Source organism: Notechis scutatus, chromosome 2 (assembly GCF_049901735.1).
Source record: "Notechis scutatus isolate UNSWTSFEM ecotype Mainland chromosome 2, rNotScu1.2, whole genome shotgun sequence".
NCBI classification, from domain to species: Eukaryota; Metazoa; Chordata; class Lepidosauria; order Squamata; family Elapidae; genus Notechis; species Notechis scutatus.
In genome coordinates this window covers 153,586,254-153,609,478 of record NC_142010.1, presented here as the reverse complement: position 1 = coordinate 153,609,478, position 23,225 = coordinate 153,586,254, and the positions used below count along the sequence as shown (strand labels likewise).

At 33.9% G+C, this 23,225-nt stretch overlaps 1 protein-coding gene across 4 annotated transcripts in view; it reads left to right on the top strand.

Annotated features, from left to right (window-relative positions):
* The window catches only part of MECP2 (methyl-CpG binding protein 2), a 110,500-nt gene that overhangs the window by 9,000 nt on the left and 78,275 nt on the right, over nucleotides 1–23,225 (top strand). For 3 of the 4 annotated variants that reach the window (XM_087956883.1, XM_087956882.1, XM_087956881.1), the window contains one exon: nucleotides 2,195–2,408. In XM_087956883.1, the coding sequence (XP_087813009.1) occupies nucleotides 2,374–2,408 (35 nt within the window). In that variant the 5' untranslated portion in view covers nucleotides 2,195–2,373. Of the gene's footprint in view, nucleotides 1–2,194; nucleotides 2,409–17,689; nucleotides 17,792–23,225 lie in introns of those variants that run through there. The other variant, XM_026676184.2, reaches the window with a different exon arrangement.

The following is a 23,225-nucleotide window of genomic DNA, read 5'->3' as shown; positions in this document are numbered from 1 at the left end:
TTGCTCTCTTTGGCCTCTAGTTGGCATAAGATCATAAGTATTTGGACAACTTAAGGCATCACAGTGAGTGAGTAATGAAACAGACTGATTGTATACAATTTTAAAAAATATTTTAAGTATTTCAGGAGACTATTTGGTGTAGTGCGGGGGTGTCAAATTCAAGGCCTGGGGGACAGACGTGGTCTGCGGGGTGCTTAGATCTGGCTCGCAGGGAAACAGCAAAGGACTGGCCTGCAGTGCCCCTACCAGCAAAAACGGAGCATGTGAGGGCTGCAGGCGGCCCCCCTGAGCTCCGTTTTTGCTGGCAGAGGGTTGCAGGAGGCCATTGCAGCCAAAAATGGAGCTGGCAGAGTGCTCGGGCCGCCACAGGCACCCCCAACATGAATGATGTCGAGCTGGCCACACCCACCCTACCTATGCCCACCCTGGTTCCCCGAGGTCAAACACAACCCTGATGCAGCCCTCAATGAAATTGAGTTTGACACCCCTGGTATAGTGGTTAAGACAACAGGCTAGAAATTGGGAGGCTGGAAAACTCATAGTTCTAGTTCTGCCTTAGGCACAAAATCACTTCCTCTCAGTCCTAGGATGGAGGGCCTGACCTCTTTTGAAAATTTGCCAAGAAATTTATAGGGAATAGTCCAGGCAGTTGCCAGGAGTGAAAAACTGACTTGAGGGTATACAAAAGGGGGTTGGGATCCTAGAAGAGGTATTATGGTACAGCTACAAACAAGTAGTTCCTTACTCTCAAACTCCAGCATTTCTGTCCTCACAGCCTTTAAGATTGGAACATTTAAACAAGTTTATTCTCAAGGAAGTCTCAAGCAGTTATAGCAAAAGAAGCTAGGAAAGATAAGTTTAACTTTCTGCCAAATTTTTGCTGTTATCCTCATCAGACAGTGAAATGTCATAAATAACTCAGAATATAACATATTGGAGAATTAGGGTTGGTTATTGCAGCATGCAATGGCTCAGGTAATTATGGGTTTGTCTTTGTAACACCATTATGATGGGAGCTGCACTCAATGCCAGCTGGTTTTCAGATATAACTTAAAGTGATGATTGTTACCGTCAAAGCTATCCATTTTTCCAGGATATTTCACAGACCACTTTGTTTAAACTAAAACTGCCCATCCAGTAACATCTGTGAGAAAAGATTGAGGGTCCTACTATTAAGAAAATGCCATTTTCGGTGCCCCTGAGCTTGGACCTTCCCTATTATGGCCCTTCTCCTTTGGAATAGTTGACCCCTGGTTAATGGACCACTTTCTCCTTAAGCCATTTTCAAATAGCTGTGAAATATGCTACTATGAATGGTGACATATTAGACTGATTAGTTAAAATTGTATCATTGATTAATTTTTATTTTCTGCTAATACCATAAGCCAATCTCTCTCTCTCTCTCGCTCACACACACACACACATACAAATACATGAGCATAGGCACTTATTTCACCAATGAAACAAAATTATCCAAAAGGGATTTAAAAATTATAAACTTTTTTTTTAATAGATCACTGAAAAAAACCTGGAAAAAAAATACAGTACAAGAGTTATCATAGCTCTTTCACCCCAAAGCCAATGGTTAATGCTGAGCCTGTATAAGCATTTGTCGAGTTCATGACTGTTGCCATTACAAGTTTTCCTACGTTCATCTCTTTGGGCCAGTGGGATCTGCTCTGCTTTACAACTTTTCTATTTAAGATCTCTTGGGTTGCATAGCAGCTTTTTTCAATGGTATCCCCAATGTTATGGGATGAGCTCTGCAGGAAAGCCCATAAACTATTTTATTGCCAACCTCTGCCATATTTTTTTAAATCCAATTTTTTATAATTAAATTAAATTACTGTTGTATTCTTCTTCTTTCTTATAAAACGTTGAGTTTATTCTATACTATTACCACAGAATTAATTAAACAAATGTCACATTTACTGTTTTTATTACAGTTGATTTTTCTCCTGCATGTGCCACAAGCATGTGCTAGCATTTAGAATCTTGCAAATTAACAAGTGTGAAACAATCATTTAAGTGCTTTATTGTTAATATGTGAATATGTTGTAGCAAAAACCTGTTTATACTGAGGCTGTAATACAGGATATTTCTTGCTTCTATTTGCATTTTTAAAAATTGTTTTATGTCTTAGTATGTTTTCCAAAGATGAATTTTGATTTCATAGCATTATTTCACTTTGCAGGGATGAAGAACATCTTAAATCTTTGGAGATTTACAGAATCCAATTAATTATTTAATGCTCTGAGGGATTTTCCAGAAGCAAGAGCCAGTGATCCTGTGGATGTCCTTGTTGATCTATGGAATAGGGAAACAGAACAGGCTGCAAATACAATTGCCTCTAAGTACTGTACATTTTCTGACATGAGAACAGACTGGCCCAAGGCACTCGCAAAAAAGTAAGTTTAAAAACATTACAATATTCTTCCCTTCCTATTTATCTCTGGGTAGGCTTCTAAGAACAGCCTGGAATGGGAATGGTTAATTTCCCAAGCAAATCTCTTTAAGTTCTGATTAATAAAATTTCAAATGTGGAACCTATTTATGGTTAGAATAGGAAGGTCATGCTTACCTTTCTTAATTACTTTCTTATAAAAGAGAGGAAGTTTGTCTCTTTTGTGAAGGACCAGCAGTCTGCATCCACTGATTGTTTTGGAAATAGCTGCTAGACTTCTTACCAATCTGATAACCAATTTTACAGTGTCCAGTATCTAGTTTTCAAAGAATTAAATCAGGAAAGGCTTGTTTTTAGTAGTCACAATGTATCATTATGGATTAATTCATCTATTCAAATGTATCTAATTATTACCTTCTATGGCAGTGATTATAACAAATAAAATAAAATTTACAATATACTATTAACATAAATCTGAATATGGTTGATACATATATTGTTTTTAAAAATATCTAATTAATAATTTAATGTCTTCCCAGGCAAGCCAGGTGCATGCAAAATATGATCAGATGAACACATTCTACATTATTATAAGGTTACATTAACATAATCTTCTAAATCTGAAAGTACAAATCTCCCACATCACTTTTAACAGCCTGACCAATTAGATCGGGTCCTTCCTAAATTTCTTTCTTTGACATTTAAACCATTGTGGGCTCCTCCTCCTCTTTTCTGATAGTTCCCTAAGTAACATCACTTTCCTTCATCCCTCCAGGCCATTCCCACATATAATTACAAGTAGCACTTTATTTCTGGTTGAAGTTGGCACCAGAACTTCTATCATTAAGTGAGTGCAGTCATAAGGTGAGTCATCCTATAACTGGACCTGATTTGACAACAATTTTTACAATGTTCATTAAATGGTTAAATGAATCACATGGTCACTAAGTAATCAACTTTCTCAACAGTCTTTACTTATTATAAGCCAGCTGGGAAGGTCACAAATTGTGATCACATGGCCACAAGATGCTGCACCTGTTGTAAATGTGAGGAACTACCAATTGCCAGAATTGCAATCATGTGACTGTGCAGCTGCTGTGACAGTTGAAGTTTTAAGGACAGGTTGTAACTCACTTTTTCCAAGGCTGTCATAACATTGAACCAACAATAAACAAAGAGTTTTAAGTGAAAGGACTACCTATACATCTAAAACCCTAGTGTAGGAGTCTTTTTTAACAGATATCTATATTGACTGGTACACTTTAATGCAGTTCTGAGCAATTCTTCTATTTATAATTATTGCAAAAATATACTATATAATTATATGAATTATTATGTAGCATAAAATATATTTTATAATTATAAAATATTACTATATTCTGGTTCTGTACACCACCCAGAATTCATTGGAGTTGCCTAGCTATATCACTTTTGAATAAATAAATAAATAATATAGCAGAATATAATAATACAGTATAATAACTAACAATAAAAATATTTTTATTCATAATTTTGCTTCCCCTTGCCAACTTGCAATTTGCAGTTTTGTTTTCTTCAGTGCTGGAAAAGGTTGGTTTGATATTTTTAGCTTTATGTGCTGGAAGCGGGATAAACTCTTAGTTATCCATCCATCCATCCAAGCATCCATCCATTATTTTGAAGTATTAATGTACCATGTTTTTAACATTCTCTTTTCCTTCTGAAAGGATCTAAAATTGTTATGTAAATATAGGGAATGGCTTTGGAGAAAATGCACTATAAAGTACTTCTTCTCTAATATGCTTTCCCAATTTTTAAAACAAGGTTTTCACTGTTAAAACAAGAATATTAATTTGGACTTACTCATTTCTCCTTCCAGATTTGCCCAATAAAGGTTTTCATCAGCCTGGGACAATTCAAAAACTAGGATGTAGGGAAATCTAAGATTAAGAAATCTAAGATAATTAATAATTGCTGCTCCCTGCCATCACTGTTTCACCATAAAATATGCAGTCTTTGATCACCACTATTTCTACAGGATCAAAACTTCGAAAATCCAAGATTGTTTGATGCACTATATTTCACAGTTCTTCCCCTATATAGTTTGCAATGCAGACATGCTCATTTTATAAATTAGGAAGTTACATACCCAATCACTCAGTTTCAAGCCATCTTTCTACCTTGTACTAATATTTGCAGTTATTTATTTATAAAATTTATTTGCCATTTCAAACTGTACAAAATATTGCTGTTAATGTAGTAATACTTCAGTCAGTTAGGTTACATTAAGCAGTTTTGGCTTTTTTAAAAATAAAATCTAAGGCTTCAATGTTAAGACTGAAACATTTCTGAGTAGATTTATATGATGCCAAATTCTGCAATTTGCTCAAGATTTCATCTGACAGAACTTGATGCCAATTAATGAATTACATTTTAAAATTTCATATTTTAACTTATTTTAGTCACATATCCTACATTAATCAGGAAAAAGAAAGGAAATAATAAACTCTTTTCCCTTATAGAACTTACACTAGCAATCCACTTTTGATTTGATTTGATTTTTTCTTTTTTTAAATAAAATTTTATTCTTTAAAAACCAAAAATACAAAAACTCTCATTTCCATAAACAGTATTTGTGTCATTATATATACATGTTTCTCATTTTATGACTATACATCATTTTTATCTTTATTCTCCACCCATTTATACCACCTATCCCATATCATGCAATATTCTAAGTCATCCTTGCCTCTTAATTCCATAGTGAATTTATCTAGCTCTGCACAATCCATTATTATTTGAATTAAAGCTTCATCTGATGGTATTTTATCACTCTTCCAACTTTGTGCAAAGGTGATTCTTGCTGCCGTTAAGATGTTACATCTTTTATCCTTGCTCAAATTCCCTTTAATCATACCTAATAAAAATGTTTCTGGTTCCAATATCAATCTATGGTTTGTAATCTCGAGAAGCCATCTCTGTACCTTCTTCCAATATTTTTTAACTTCTATACATTGCCACCACATATGGAAAAACATTCCTTTTTTTTGTTTGCACTTCCAGCATTCCGGTTTTATATTTGAATATATTTTCACCAGTCTTGTCGGTGCTAAGTGCCATCTACAAAACATTTTATATTGATTTTCTTTAAATGCCGTCGACAAGGTCACCTTCCAGTTCTTGGTCCAAATCTTTTCCCGTTCATCCAGATTTATGTTATGGCTTACATTTTTTGCCCAGGCAATCATTGATTCCTTGACAATTTCTTCCTCTAGTTCCACCTCCAATAAATAGTCATACATTTGTGTTATAAATTTTATGTCTTTGCCTATCAGAATTTGGTCCAATTTTTGTAACTCCTTATCTATCCCTTGTTCCTCTACATCTTTCTTAAATTTGGTTTGAATTTGCAAGTATACCCACCAATCCAATATTATACCTTGTTCTTTTAGTTTATCCAATGTTTTTAATTTTCCCTGTTCATCTAAAAGTTCTTCATATCTAATTATTTTTTTTAATGTCCCTCATATTTGGATATAATATAGCTTCCATAGGTGAGATCCAATTTGGTCTTTTCAAATAATGCTTTTTAAAAAAACTTTTTCCCAGGTTTGTAATAATGAATCCCTTATCAGATGTTATGAAAATAGGAGTGGGTCTTATTCTTTTTATCCCACAGAAAGGTGTGCCACCCAATTTGGAGGTCATGGCCCTCAATTGCCAACATTCTTTTATTTTTTTAAATTTATCCATTCCTTAACCCATAATAAAATTGCTGCTTGATAATATGTTTCCCATTTTGGGAGTCCAAGGCTGCCTCTGGTTTTGCTATCTTGTAATGTCTTCAGTTTTATCCATGCTTTTTTCCCCATCCATACAAATTTCATAACTATCTTATCTAATTCCTGGAAAAATTTCTTATCCAATTTATAGGTATTGTTTGGAAATAATATAATAATTTCAGTAATATGTTCATTTTTATAACCGCTATTCAGCCTAATAATGACAATTGTAATTTTTCCCACTTAATCAAATCTTTATCTGTAAAAATAATTTCGTGTAGTTAACCTCTTTTATAGATGAGCATCTTCCTGTTAGCCAAATTCCTAGGTATTTAAGTTTTTTGACACTTTGTAGTCCCAATTTCCTTTCCAGATCTTTTTTCTGACTTTCCATCAAATATTTGCTTATTATTTTCATTTTATCCTTATTAATTTTTACTCCTGCTACCGCCCCATATTCTTCTAATTCTTGTAATAAATCCCTGACTCCAATGGTTCTTCAACAAAGAAGACCAGGTCGTCCACAAACGCCTGTACCTTATATTCTTCTTTCTTACTCTTCAGTCCAATTATTTTCCTCCTTTGTCTGATCTGGTTCAAAAGCACTTCCAATGTCAAGATAAAAAGCAGAGGCGACATTGGACATCCTTGTCTTACATCTTTCATTATTTTGAAATTTTCAGTGGTCTTCCATTTATAATTACCTTAGCTTTTTGGTTTGAGTAAATTGTACCTTTCATTTTCTTAAATTTGATTCCAAATCCCATATTTTCCACCTGTTGGATCAAGAAGTGCCAGTTGAGGTTGTCGAATGCTTTCTGAGCATCTAAGAAAATCAGTGCTGCCTGTTTTTCCGGGTGGACTTCATAGTACTCTAATACATTTAATATTATCCTTGTATTGTTTCTTATCTGTCTAGAGGGTAGAAAACCATTCTGATGTCTGTTGCTTGAAGATCAGGTTGCTCTTTTTTGGTCTATTTTATTGTTTTGTTATTTTATCTTATTGTACTATTATTTTACTTTTGCTTTGTTTAAACTTCCTATGTATTTGTTTTTTATTGTTGTATAAACCATCTGTAGTAGCCCTATGGTGAGATGCACAGCAAAGAAATTTAATTTACCATAATAATATTAATTGAGGTTTCCAAGATATATTCATCTGTGCATAGTTTTGTAAGTTAACAATTATAATGGACTAATAATGGCATTTACTACAATGTCAGAGAGAACAACTGCATTAAAATATTTGTAATAAATCTGTCTCAAAAAAAAAGAAAGCCAATCTTGGGGGTTACGGCTATAACAGAAGGCTGGAAAAAGTGACAGAAAGAGGCTGTTTAATTATTACTATTTTGGTTGATTTTTTTGCTCTAAAATCAATCTATATGCTTTTATTGTTCCTGTGTGCTTCTAAATACATAATTATAATACGCATCTGATCATCTGAAGGATGAAAGTAGCTGTTGTTGGTAATGAATTTTGAATGGAAAAGCAGTAGGCAAAAAGAGTTTAAGTTTTTTTTTTTTTTTGCTTTTGCTACTCCCTGTTGAAAACAACAACTTTCCAATAATTAAAACTTAGTAAATCCTAATTGTTCTAAAGTAATGAAAGTGGGAATCTAATAGGTTCTGAACCTCGATAGAACAACAGAAAGGACTGGAACTATTTTCAAGGAGACAAAGATAACAGTTGGAGCAGCTAGTTTGCTAGAGATTTCTGCTATATCCATCCCTTCTGCCATCCTTTAAAAAACTCCTCAAGGGTCTCTCTGTTATAGGTGGGTAACCTGTCACTTTCATTTGACAGGCAGAGACAGCTGGAAGTTCTCTAGATCCGTTAAATCAATACCTTAGAAATAGTCCCTGTCCCTTTTAGACTACATTTACTTGTTCTTTCAGAGGAACTCTTTGATTGTAGGAATAGACAATTACTAAAGGAAGACTGCTTTTGTGGTTGCGCTACATCTGGGCTTTGATACCTGTTCCCTAAAGGAGCTGTCCAGTGTTCTGATCTCCTGCAACTATGTGATTCTACTATTCAATGCTGCTAGTATACTTCCAAAATTTCAATTATTACTGTTAAAACCAGGCTTTGTTTTCACCTTGTACAACCTGGCAAACTCTACAACGCTACCCAAGGCAACAGATGTTAGGCACCATCAAAATAGCAAAGTAGAGAGAAGATAATTACAATATGGCCAATGGAACCCAAACTATCATTACTCTGTTCATTTCAATGTATCATGTATAGGAGAACTTCTCCATGGAATAACCATCTTGTTTAAATAATCAGAGTGGATGTCTATTTGGATTTCCTACTGGAACTGCCTTTACACATTTTAATGGCTGCTTGGCTCATTAGAGCAATCACGCAATACAGAACTAGAAAACACAAATTATATACTAAATGAGAGATATTTTGGACTGCTGCCAAGGTTTCTGACCATTAGCCATGCTGGCTGGAGTGAAAGGTAATTACCATCCATAACATTTGAAAAGTACTAATTTGCCTACTTGTATACTAAATTAATAGGATGAACGTAGTAATACCTTCCCAAAGAACAACAAAAATTGCAACATTATTTTTGGAGAAATGTAACATTTCCAAAACAAAAATATTCTGCTGAAAGAAGATCATTTGTAATGTTCTTAGATCATTTGTAATGTTGTAGTAGCAACTGCACATTTATTTTATCAAATAGCAAGAATGAAAAAATGAGACTTTCTAATTACAACAGAATGAGTTAAAGTTCACTGAAGCAATTAGAAAAGTCAAATAACTAGTTTTTTTAAACCTAAAAATCTGATTTCTAACAAAAACAATAACAATTCTTCTTGTAATAACATTAGTTGTAAGATAACAAACACCAAATATAATATCATATATACTACTTAAAAGTTTTAAATCAATGGAATTCATGATTTACCCTTTTAAATCAATGGAATACATTTTTTGGTAAATATGTGGTTGATTGCATTAGTAGGCACCACCATCATTAGGACAAAAAAAACAAGGGACTGACCCAATCCAGATAACTTGGGTAACTTGTTTGAAAACCTGTAATATAAAAATACAATTGTATAATATAACAGTCTATGCATTACATGCTGCCTTATTTGTAAATCTACAAAATGCATGTCTTCTCCAGTTACTGATTTAACTTTTATAGACTCAAACGAAATCTGAAATCTTTTACTAAAGCAGTTAGAAAATAAATAAAATTAGAAAATAACATAAAATAATGCGATTGAGTTTATAATATATATAGGATATAGTATTTTCTTCACAGAATTGCTATTTCCATTAGTATACTGAGTTTGAATTCTGGTGTGTATTGTAGTATATTTTTTGTTGGACTGCACTTTGATTGCTGGATTGTTATAATAAATTACTATACTTTGGGATTTTCCCATATATGTATGAATTTCAATCTCATGAAATTAATAAGGTTCTTTTGATAAGACATAAAACAAATTGGAAAATTTGACTCTATGATCTCTAAAACATACTGTATAACCAATATATTTATTTTATACATGTATAAGGGGAGGGGGATATCCGGGGGATATCCGGGGGATATTCAAATGTTTAAGAAAAATTACTTTACCATTTTAGGTTTTTAAGGAGGAAAAAAATAGTATAAAGTAACCCTTAACAAATAGATAGTTTATTGTCATTAAAAACATAGTTCTTCTATTTCTAAATTAAAATTAACTAAATTAATTCTTATATTTGAAAGTTTTCAGGCATATATAATAAACCACCTTTGAATATTACAATGTGGATGATATACAATTATTTTTAAAAAATACTCAATTTTTTCCTACTTTTTCACTAGCAAAAATTAAAGTAAGCTGTTAGGATGCAGAAATTTTAGTGTTGACTGTAGCAATGAATGTTTTTAACTCGTTTGCATGTTGAAAAAAATAGATCAAACAGTATTATTTTATAACTTAAATTCTAGTGTACATGATATATTTCATTATAAAATAGTAAAACAAACATAACTTCAACGTAGTAAATTAAATTTATAAAGCTATTCTAAATAAAGATATTACAGCATAATAAAAGCATAACAATGCAGAAAATAATAGAAAAATAGTAAAAACTGCTTCAGTTCCATCACTTACCATCTTAAAATATCAGAAATGAATAAAAGGATTCTTTCTCACAATCCTTTAAAATACAGCTAGAACATTGTTTCATGGTATTTCTTATCCATGCATCAATATATGAACATCTTTCTAAAAGCACCTTTGCTTCAATTTTAGTGAAGCATGGTAGAAAACAAAACAAAAAATGAGCTTTGATGATATACTGTGCTATTCTAACCATGTTATATGAAAACTTTTATTTAACTAGAATGGTTTTAGGTATTAAGATTTTAACCTAATTTATAGCTATCAAGAATTAGGATATATTTATTTCAAATGTTATATTTCCCAATGAGCTTTTTAAAAGGCACCAATAATATTATGGTAAATTGTATTATATAGCCCAAATTACCACAATTTCAAAGACCATATAATGATAATTTTGTAGTGATTGTAGCTCTGTAGAACCACTATACACAGAACTACAATATATTCACTCAGAGCTAAATTGTAGTGGAGCTTATTCCCAAATTTAAATAATAGGATTTGAGCCTTAAAGTATTGTATTTCATGCTAAAAGTTGAATCTAAAAAAATCCATTTTTTATAAAACCTCATAAGCTGTATGAGTGGAGCCTTTAGAAGGGGAATAACTCCACTGAGTCTTAAAAAATTAATTTCTGATAGGAATATATACATCACATTTCTTTAAGAATTAATTCTTTTTCAACACTGAAAATTGTTCGTGCATATAAATATTTTTTTCAGAAAGTTCTTTCCTTAAATTCTCAACAATTTTTCTGAATTAAGAACATGTTGGAATTCTGAGGCTTTTTCTGAAAACTAAACATAAAACATACTTGGCATCTTGCATATGTTATAATAATTTAATAAAATTATATTTTAAAAAGAATATACCATCTCTTATGATAGCTATCAAGAATTAGTTTATGTGAAAAAGTTTATTTCAGTCAAAGAATAAAATTAGGCAATTGTGTATTATATGGTTGCAGCTACTAGAATTCATAATAAAAATTGTAGAATTATGCCATATATGAAACACCTGCTTATATTTTTTATGTACAAACTTTCCCCGAGTGAATATTAGCTGCATTGTTACTGCTTTCTTTTATTTTTCCCATTTTTTTACAGCATTCGTTTTTTACATGTTTAATTTATTCTTTTTACAACATAGAGTATTTTATTTTTTATAAACTGCTCTGAAATGCTATTGTACAAAACTTATACACATCTGAGAAAAAGAAACAACTAGTGAATAATTAAATGTTAATTGATCATCACTGTTTTAATACTGTATTTTTCTTTGGTTTGAAATATTTTAGAATTCTTGTGGTTTTTAAAGTGTTCATTTCATAAATTTCATAAAGTGTTCATTTCATAAACATTCTTAGTTTTTCATTATTCATACATTAACACTGTATTTAAATGGTGGATGTTTATAACTTTTTATAAGTAACATATTATGCTTTTTCATTTTTTATTTTTAAATAACAATGTAAAATATGCAATTGCAATTTCTTGGATTAATAAAACCTCTATATTCTTACAATGTTAGGCATATATATTGTCTTCCAATTTAGATTTCTGTCTTCTTCAGATTGGAAGAAGTTTTCTATTGTTCCAGATATGGATTGTCCCCTATTTATACAAGGGTGTCTGAGAATGGTAAGCAAACCATTCATTACCCTTCAAGTGCAGGGACTTTCTGTAATAAGCATTCTGTTATCTAAACTAACAAATCTAGATATTACTTTTTAATGAAAAGAATATTTAAGGATTTTTTAAATAAATGAATGTGTATTTAAATCCTTGTTATCTGCATGTATCTTTTTAGAGCTGAATATAATCTAAAATATAGATAACTTTTGCTAATGTAGGATATTAAAAGGTAAGACCATGCCATGTGTGAATATAGACAATTTTACAACAAATTTAGAGTTCATCCCAGCTTTTTCCTTTAATTATGACACCATCATCAAAATAATTTAAGAATTAATAAATTAAGGTTAGGCAATGCATGCTAGTACTGTGGAACATGTTATCTCCTAGTTGTTGCTCCCAATACATAAAACACACAATGAAATTGTGTGACTTTATCAATTTTCATAATTTAATGAAATAGTACTGTTCCCCTGAAATCTTGCAAGATATTGGATGAAAAAATCTCAAATCCTGAGAGAACTGATTATTCAAAATTTAAAGTAGTTGTAGGGTCTCTTTTTTACTCTATATCACAGATTACCTCTTGTACCCACATGGAGCACTAGTGACACAAATAATTATTGCATTACAGATATGGGAAAAACAAACTGTCCTTGTCCCAATACGCCTAGCTTTTCTAAATATATACAAATATATATATACCCGCAAAAACTTAAGAAAACAAATATTTATGTATGTATGTATGTATGTATGTATGTATGTATGTATGTATGTATGTATAGTATTCAGCTTTGTTCGGGTATTTTCCCACGTCATTATAGTTGTGCTTTTAAAGTTGTAGCAACGTTTCAGCAGAATCTCATCTGCCATCATCAGGCTTCTGTATTGTGTTCGTCTGTGAGTCAGACTTTTACAGTTGTTTCAGTTTTTAATTTGGGGCTAGCCTACTGCTGTGCCAGAATGGTTTTTTTCTTCATCCTGATTGGTTGGGAGTCTTGGTCTGTGTTTATTGGTCTTGGAGTTTGCTGTGTTCTGCTTGATTGGTGTTTCTAATATCTTCTGTCTGTTTTGTAGCTTTTTTTGTGTCTTGATTGGCTGGCAACATTGTGTTCCTGTATTGGAGGCTTTTAGTGCAGCTTGGCTCCGAGTAAATGGACGGCTATCATTTGTTAGGAAGCTAGGTTTCGTCTGGGTGCCTGGTTGGGGTGTGTTTGAGCTGGAGGTATCAGGGGGGATCTGTTTGTGCCCAGGTGTTTGCCTGGCTAGTGGTGTGGAGATTTTTTTGTTTGTGAGTGCAGGCTTCCAAATAATTGACAGTCTGGTGGAATAATCTCTTCTATTCATGCTTTCAGGTCTTTTTTCCATCTCTATGGCTTCTCTGATAATTCTGTGGCTGGGGTTTTCTATAGTGGCTAGGGTTTTGGTGCCATTGAAGTTGATGCTATGACCTGTGGCTTTCATGTGTTGGACTAGTGAGGAAGTGTGTTCCAGCTTTTTTACTGCATTTTTGTGTTCATCCCAGGCGGGTACTTATTCTTCTATTGGTCTGTCCAATGTATGTGGCCGGGCATGATGCACAGGGGACTTCATATATGCCTTGGTTTTCCAGGTCAATTTTATCTTTGGGGTTTCTAAGGATGGCTGCTATTTTTCTGTCTGTTTTGAAGGCAGTCTTGATGTGATGCCTGTGTAGTATCTATCTATCTATCTATCTGTCTGTCTGTCTGTCTGTCTGTCTGTCTGTCTGTCTGTCTGTCTGTCTATCTATACAATATATATACACAAAAAAGATACTGATTTTATTATTATATGGAAAGATTAATTTAAAAGAGGTAGCTAGAAACAGGCACAACAAAAAGTCTTGTGGCACATTAAAGATTAATATATATATATATATTTTCTTAAGTTTTCGCGGGTACTTACATGTATGGCCTTCAGCTTTGTTTGGGTATTTTCCACGTCATTATAGCTGTGCTTTTAAAGTTGTAGCAACGTTTCAGCAGAATCTCATCTGACAGATGAGATTCTGTTGAAACGTTGCTACAACTTTAAAAGCACAGCTATAATGACGTGGGAAAATACCCGAACAAAGCTGAAGAAGCTTTTGCGGGTATTTATATGTATGGTATTCAGCTTTGTTTGGGTATTTTCTCACGTCATTATAGTTGTGCTTTTAAAGTTGTAGCAACGTTTCGGCAGAATCTCATCTGACTCACAGACGAACACAATACAGAAGCCTGATGATGGCAGATGAGATTCTGCCGAAACGTTGCTACAACTTTAAAAGCACAACTACAATGACGTGGGAAAATACCCAAACAAAGCTGAATGCCATACATGTAAGTACCCACGAAAACTTAAGAAAACATATATACACACACACACACACACACATATATAATTACCACCACCATGGAAGTATACACGAAAGCATTTTTCAATTCATTTTTATTGTGAATGTAGTTAGGAGAAAGACCCTCTGAACTCAATGAAACATCTATTAAAATTTGCATAACATAATCATACAATTGAGTACTGGATTGCGAAAGACCTTTGGATTAAAATTGCATGTTCACATAAAGCACTGAAGCAAATTAAAAGTTTCAGATATATGTAAGAGATATTACTCATGTGATTGTATCAATGTATTAGAGATCACAGTGAGTCACATGGGTTTATATAAAAATAGAGGCTTAGGTAATATAACTTCAGGTTTGGAAAAAAAAATCTATAGGATTTGTAAATATATAATGTTGTACTAATGTAAATGAGATTAGATCAGGGGTGTCCAACCTTGGCAACTTTAAGACTTGTGGACTTCAACTCCCAGAATTCCTCAGCCAGCTTTGCTGGATTAGATTGTACCTTCCTTTTTTTTTTTTTTTTTTTTAGCAATGTTTGTATGATGAATCCAGTGTGACGACCACATATATTGCTGGAAAGGTTTTGAAGTCTTGTCATATACCTGTTAGTTATAAAAACCTTGTAGAAAAACCTCGGGTGGTGTTGGACAGAAAAGAACCAGCTAACAAAGAAAATATTGGCAAATGAACAACACGGGAAAAAATAAAATCAACAATATTTATTTTTGTGCAAACTAGTGGTAGAAAGTCTATTATAAACTCTAATATAGGTAATCTTCAATTTATAACAATTTATTTAATGTCCATTCACAATTTGACAGTGTTGAAAAAAAGTGACATGACTCATCCTTGCACTTATGGTCGATGCAGTGTCTCCATAATTACATGATCAAAATTCAGGTACTTGGAAACTGGTATATATTTACCACAGTTGCAGCATCTTGGGGTATGGGTGTGTCTCATGTGATCACTATTTGTGACCTTCTCAGGGGGCTTCCCACAAGCAAAGTCAATAGGGAAAGCTGGATTCAGTTAACAAATACAATTTGTTTAATGGCTGTGGCATAAAAAAGTCATAAAATAAAGCGTAACTCACCAGTTGCATTGATTAGTGAGGTTCCAGTCCCAACAGGTAGAAGGGTAGCATATAAATTAAATAAACTACCACTAATTCTGTTTAAGAATTTTGCATAAAATATATAAAATTCTTCTATGATTGCAGATCTTTTCTGTTTTGTATCTCTGCCTACAACACAATTTAATCAAATATTATAGTTTATTTCTAATTGGATTTGCTAGTGTAGTGTAGAATCATGTATAGCTTAGCAAGAAGCTATATAATAAGCGGATAAAGTGCATTTTTGTGCACTTTTGCATTAGCAGCACTAGGGGGCAGATACAACTATAACTAATGCGCATGGCATGTCAAGGATGTGGGAGTTATAACTTCCTGCTGTTTTCTGCACCTTTTTCTTTTTTTCGTTATTTCCTGCTTACATTCCTTATCAAAGTGAGGCTCAGATAACTTTCACAACCTATCTACTAGGCCAGATAATCCTGTTATATTGGAAGAATGTAGTAGTATTCAGCACAGCTAGCAGCTCCTACAACTTGGAGGAAGGTCAAAAACCATGCTTTTGGGATTTATATGAGCAGAGTGTGATAATACGTTTCTGTTGTGAAAAGAATTTTTGATTAGATCTTAATCATAGCATGCCTGTTTAAAATAAATTCACCATTAATTAACTAACATAAACTCACTTGAAAATAAGCCTTAATGCAATAGGATACATGGCTAGAAAAACTCCATTGGAGTTTAATCCCAAATAAACTTGAACCAACTTAAAACTTGAACCAACTTCTGAGATGATGCAAATGTTTAGGACTGTGTTCTACAAACTCAGTGCCTGACTGAATCTGTGATAAAGCTTATGCCAGTGGAGCTCTGAGCAGAATAACTTGAGTTATGCAACTATACTAAGTTGTATGTTTAAGTTTGATAATGTCAACCCAGCTCTTCCAACTTGTAAACTGTATTTTTAAAATTTATTGTGCAAATCCAGCCAATTGTGGTTTAAATAAACCATTATTCTTTAGCATGTGAGATTACAAATGTCATGTAATTTAATGTTTTCATAAGCTTAGCTAATGGGCTTGTAAACAATGGTATATGGTTAAGTGGTGTGGTGTAAACATAATCTTTTTTTTGAATAGGTTATGCTTAAGAAAGCCAACAATAGTATTTTCTGTTCACTGTTTTATTATCATGATAAATGGTTGAAATGTATTAGTTACAAAATCAAAAACTGATACAAATGCATATGTTCACTAGAACAAACTTGTTCATCATTTTGAGTACCTTAAATATTTTTAATAGCGCAGAATATGGCAAGGACAGCTTCAACAAATTTTCTTAGTTTTCAACAATACAACTTTTTTTGAACCTCTGAAATGTTGGTATACAGATTGTTTACTCATCTACAACTGCAGTATAGATGGGGTTTTTTACAATATAGCATCCAAACATGAGAAGGCCCAACTGAAACCAGCATTTTACTATCTGTGGTTGGATTCAGCATGTAAGAATCTGACTCTTCAGCCGTTGCCTTTCTTATTAGACTTGCAAGCTCGAACATAATAGTGGACAGATGAAACCTTATGTATCCTACCCATTACTATTTAATAGTGATGTTAACTTTCACGTGACAGTGTGATATTGTGAGGCTGCATAGGGGAATTGACACTTGTTTTTTTAAGGTATTGGCTGGCCACGCATTGATGAGATGTAAAAAAAATAAAAATAAAAATCCTACAATGGAATAAAAAACCACTTTTGTACGAAACCAAGAAAACTGTTTTATCTCTTCATGTAAGTCGTCCGGAGTCATTCTGAACTGGAAGGCTTTAGTTATTTTGTAGTCGGAACCAATTAGGTAGAATCATGACCTTGGTATCACTTGGATACACTGCATTGATGGGACTGCCTTCTCCATATAAAGTATTTCCTTTTTACGCTAAAAAACAAAAAACTTTAGGACCTCACAACGGACGAACTACTGAAGCAGTTTTTAAAAAAACGTTAGACCCGTTACATTTCAAAATCCTTAAGCCCGCGATTCCGCACTACCTTTTTTTTCCGGTGACTGATAAGCCAACGGGCCTATCGATAGACAAACAACCTGCACAGTCCAATCAGAAACAGAGTGCGAATTTGTCCCCTGCCCACTTCGTATCGTTGTAACTGACAGCGCTTCCCGCCAATTCTAACGGCCGCCAAGAGCAGGGCAGCCTCGCCCGTTTAGAGAAACACCGACCAATAGTTTTGTGTTGCAGACCTGAGTGATGGGCCCCAACATCCAATTGCAGCGAGGTGGGTGGAGCCTGGCTGCCCGGGTTTCCTCTCCGGCTCGGTTTTCCCCCCCCCCCCGCGGGTTCTTCGCTGCGAAGAAAATGGCGGCGGCGCCGAGCGGAGATGAAGAGAGACTGTGAGTGACCCGAGGAAAGGGGGTGGGGAAGACCTGGGCCGGACCATGAAATCCCTTGCATGGGGGCCCTAGACGGGACCATTTGAAGCAGTTCCGAGGGTGGAGAGGATGCGCGACCGTGATGCGGCCGTTGGTTTCTTTCCGCTCGTGGGTTCCCCTCCCCTTTTCTCCTGCGCGCCCAGGGCCCCTGAGTGCGTCACAGCAATCCCCTCTGCCCAGCAATGGGAGGGGCTGCTCCTCCTGCCTAAGAGGGGAGGAGGAGTGGGTGAGGAAGACATGGGCGTGCCCCCTGAAGAGAGAGGGGTGGGCTTAAGGTCAGAGGTGACTTGATGTTTCTTGATGCTCTCTCGCTGATGTCAGCTCCCCGGGTTTACTCTTAGTGGTGCTGACCATCTTCTCCAGCCTCTAGGCCCCAAGCTATGTGTGGTCCCATGCACCTTTAGCTTCCTGCAGCTGATCCCACCAACTTCCTTGGGTGTCCTTTTCTCAAGATTTGGTCCTGGATATCGGGAACATTTGGTAATATGCTTTTGGGGGAAGATTCTTCTCTTTCCAGGCAGCCCCATCATACTGAATGCACGCAAAAGATAAGAAACTGGACAAAGTTAGTATGGTATTCTCCATGGGCTGCACTGCAGGGAGGATTGGGTTCCATTGTGCTCCCCTGTGAGTGGAAAGTGCTGTCTTTGCCCTCCTTTTTCTAGGTTATACAGCAGGAAAATTTGGGCCTCATTCCTAGCTATGGTGGCATCTATTAGATATAAGGATACAAGCAAATGAGCCAAGGTTTGCATGGACAACAACCTTTTGCCTGCTCATTTGATACAGAGTCATAATGGGAGGGAAGCTAGCTATTGTAAATAGCAGAAGGTGAGTCAAAGAAGCAGAGATGGAAACTCATTTGTTTTGGGTCTTTGGGTGCAATGGTCTGCATGTTGAGCATGCGGACTATTCAACTAGATAGATAACTAAATGGGATTAGAAACCTTCACTTTTTGCAATTGTCACTTGTCAGATTCTGATAGATAAATACAAGAGTAGGGATAGTAGCTTCTATCTCTTCTTAAGGTTTACAGATAGTCCTCGATTTAACAACAGTTGTTCTCAAAATTTCTATGAGACATTTGTTAAGTTATCTTAGTCTCCTGCAAGCAAATAAAATCCGCTTCCAAAGACTCCAGGAGCTGCCTCAACCCCGCTGACCCCGCTCCTGTCGCGGCCTGTTCATGTTCCAAGTCACCAGCCTCATCCCAGCTAAGCAGGGTGGCTCGAACCCAGGCAGAGAAGGCAACCCTCCACCGTATGTCACTTGCCTCATTTTATGACCTTTCTTGCCACAGTTGTTAAGTGAATCACTGCGGTTAAGCTAGTAACTACGGTTGTAAAATGAACCTGGTTTTTCCATTGACTTTGCTTGTCAGAAGGTCGCAAAAGGTGATCGCATGACCCTAGGACACTGCAACCGTCATAAATATGAACCAGTTACGAAGCATCTGAATTTTAATCATGTGTCCATGGAGATGCTTTAACAGTTGTAAGTGTGAAAAACGGTCATAAGTCACTTTTTTCAGTGCCACTGTAACTTCAAACGGTCACTAAACAAATGGTTGTAAGTCAAGGACTATCTATATTGAATTGTCAGAGACACAGACTTTCCATCTTATAAAAAGAGTGGTAAGAAAGGGAAGATGGTAGTGCATCTTGGAGGAGCAGTATTCATGTGTTCACTTATTTTCCAGTTACTCCTTTACTTGGCAAGAATAATTAAATATGTGATAGTTAGAAATAACAATCACTATTCTGATTAATATTTAGTGTTCACTTTGAAGAGCCTGTTTTTACTCTTCTACTGTTCTTTGGTTATTTCAGTGTGGAGGATTGGGTGAAAGGTGATTGCTCAGAATCAATCAATGAACAAAAAACTAGTACTGCTCTTAGAGTCAACATCAGATTTTTGCCCCTTCTTTTTTCGGTTTGGAGAGTTACAGTAGGATGATCTGATATTTAATCACATACCTTTGTTCTCATCTGTTTGTACCAATTTTTCCACACTGCTCCATTGATGCTCACTTTCCACTTTCATTTGAGCTTTGTTGTTACTAATCTTCTAATGCACTTTCCTCAATCTGGTATTTTCAAAACATTAGGGATCAGTAACCTTGTTATGTAGTGGGTATCATGAAATTTTGTGCATTGCTTAAACTGTCAAATATGTTTTGTTTTAAAAGTTTTAATAAAAATCCCCCAAATTATAAAATATCTTACTATAGTTAATTCTGTTAATTATATAATTTGAAGGTGCCTGAGTGCCATCTAGTGATGTTGTAGATGTCATACTTATGAGCCCTATGTTGATGATCTTTGGACTAAATTACCATTATCTCAGTATAGGAAATGCTAGCAAAATATGAGAATTGTAATTGGACATATCTAAAGAGTTCTGTCTGGAAAAAGATGCTTTAAAGTTGTGGTATTTTCACCAGTTACGTAATTTTCTGCTTCCAATTATTTTGTGTGATCCTAGTACTATCTTTTCAGTTATAAAAGTTGTTTACTATATTGAAACACTTCTATCCTAAGTAACTTATAACACTAAATGTCTGATCTTGTTTATTTGATAGTCTTCTGTGATTCTGATGCATATATGATCTACCCCCTATTTATCCCGCTACCCAATTTCAGAATCCTAGCCATCAGCACACAAAAATCAAGTACTATCTTACCTATATCTTCCTTACCATAAATATTGGTTTTGAGTGCTTATTGTATTCTTGTTTTACAGCTTTTATTCCTTCAGCAAAAATATATTTTTGACGGTTTTATGCCAATATGGATGAGTTTATGTGAGTTCCTGGGATAATAATATAATGTTTGCCACCTTTAGTTGTAGTCATAGGTGACATTGAGGACTATTCATGGAGCATTCCAAAAATTGTAGTCTTTGTGTTATGTGTTGTGGTTATTTATCAAACATATATTAGCTATCAATTTATGCTTCATCTGCATTCTTATTTGAGAAAGTTGCTTATTTTCAGTCTGTGACAATGGCAAAGTCTTAAAGAGGTTTACAGAAAATTATTAAAATCTAAATATAACACAGTAACATTAGAATTATAATTTGAGCTATAGAAACTATGCAGCTAGGAAAACAGCAATTTGATAACATTAAATAAAATCTTAAAAATGCCTCTGGGAAACACTATTTCAATTTGGCTCAAAACAAAAGGAACCATGGTGAAATAAAATATCACTTCTAGGGACATTCTAAAGTTTGGATGCCACCATCCAGATACTGGTAATTATTAGGTGTCTGATATTTATCTGATATTTATTTAATTCATAAATAAACTAGCCATCTTATAAATAACTCTGGGTGACTACCTTTTAAAATGGAGTACAGTAAATATAATACAATATATACTTTACCTTGAAAAAATTGGCAATTTATAGATATTTTAGAGTATATTTGTTTCAGCAAGAATAAATAGAGTGTAGGTTTTCATCAACTAAAGTTTGCTATAGTGCTGTTAAAAGTCATGCATTTTAAACTAAAACATTTAATGATGCTAAATTTTAATGTAATTTTACTTACTTTTTAAAAATATTCTGATCCATGGAAAAATAGACTATTGATTCAATCATAGTTAATCATTTATCTGAAAAATGGCCAAATTATTGCATGTTTATAATCTATGGCATATTCCTTGGAATGCTCAGAAATCATGCTTTTGAATTTAGGCATCACATTGTTATGAAACAGAGAAGTAATTCTCCCATATTGAAGAGGAAAATGCTAAAAAGTGGGATTCTCTAAATTTATTCCAAAGCTAGTCTCAGAAAATCCTGGTTTGGTTTATTAAAATAACATCATTGCTGCCTTCAGCCACTTCCAAAAATTTACTGCAACAAAAGTTCCTCCTTGAGGTAAATTGGGCTGTGAGATAGTGTCAGCCAGTGAGCTTCTATGTCTTTTATGTTCTTTGTCCTAGTCCAGGTTCTAGAGCCACTGTTCTTATATAGATCCTAATCCTTAGAAATCTTATACAGTAGTTGTAATCCAGATATAATATTTCCCGCAGTACTGTGCTGTAAGAATTACTTTGTCACTCACTTAGCTTGTATATAGTCATGAAAGCTATTACCGGAAGAGCTGCTTATTTACAGTAAAAAGCAAATTACAAATTGACTATGATATTAGACTTATGAGTTAGTGTGAATTAACAGACCAGTTTTCTCTCACTGTAGTTTTTTCATTAATGCCTTTTTCAAAATGAGATACATTGTTCTTTTGTGGTTGTTACATCTTTTCATGGGTTCAAGTGCTTTATGAATAATCTTTTTTGCTATTCCACTATAGTAGATTGGGAGATAATGAATATATTGATAGAGATTTGAAATATACCAAATGAATTGCGTTCATTTCAAATTAATTCGTATAAATATTCATCTTTGGCATAGAAATATTGTTCTGACTATAATAAAAACTGTGAGCAAAGCTAGGATAAAACATAACCTAAGTTATGACTAAATTTGCAAAAGATGCTAAGTGTATCATTTCAACCTTGCTTTTAGGACTTTAGTCAATTATTAAATATTTCATCATTTAATGTTACATTTAAATCAACTTATAATTTGTTAAGACTTTACTCCATCTGGAAGGATATGTATTTCCTAAAAAGTCAAACCAACCATTTTTGGTGTTTATATTTTGATTTTTTTAAAGTAAGCTAATAAGGATAATAACTAAAAATAGTGAAGCTTTAATAATGTAGCCATAATTGTGGTCACTAAGGTGAGAATTATTTAGGACGGTATTGAGTGCTTGATGATATATGCTTTTTGTTAGGAACAGCAGTGCCACAAACTACATTAAGGTTATTACCAAACCAATACTCTTATACCAACTCTCTCTTATAAATGATATTTCTATTTATATACATTTCTCCATCTTTGTTTATATCACTCAGCCATATCAAGAATAGAGTATTAATTGAATAAGACTACATGATATGGGTAAGTATTCCTTTATCCATAGATAGAATACTGTAATTGGAAACTAGTCCTTTTTGAACATTTTCTGAAGAATATAATAGATACAGAAAAAAAGCTTTTGTTGAAAGTCTCTTCTTAAAATCACATGGGGTATAATTAATATTTTTTTTCAAGTTTTTTGTCATTGATAATATAGGCTATTCTAGTTCCTTTATTCCATTGTTCCTACCCATTTTAGTAATAAACTTTACAAGTTTATAAAAATTTTATGAAGGTTTGAATGTAAGTACTGGTTCTGGAATTTTAAGTGCAGCCACTGCATCACACCAAACTGAATTTAAGAGGTATTTTAATTGAATATATTGTTATTTTCTGTTTTACATAGTTTAAATTCCTCAAATAATAATTCAAATAGCTTGAAAATTTGATTTGTGTAATAAAT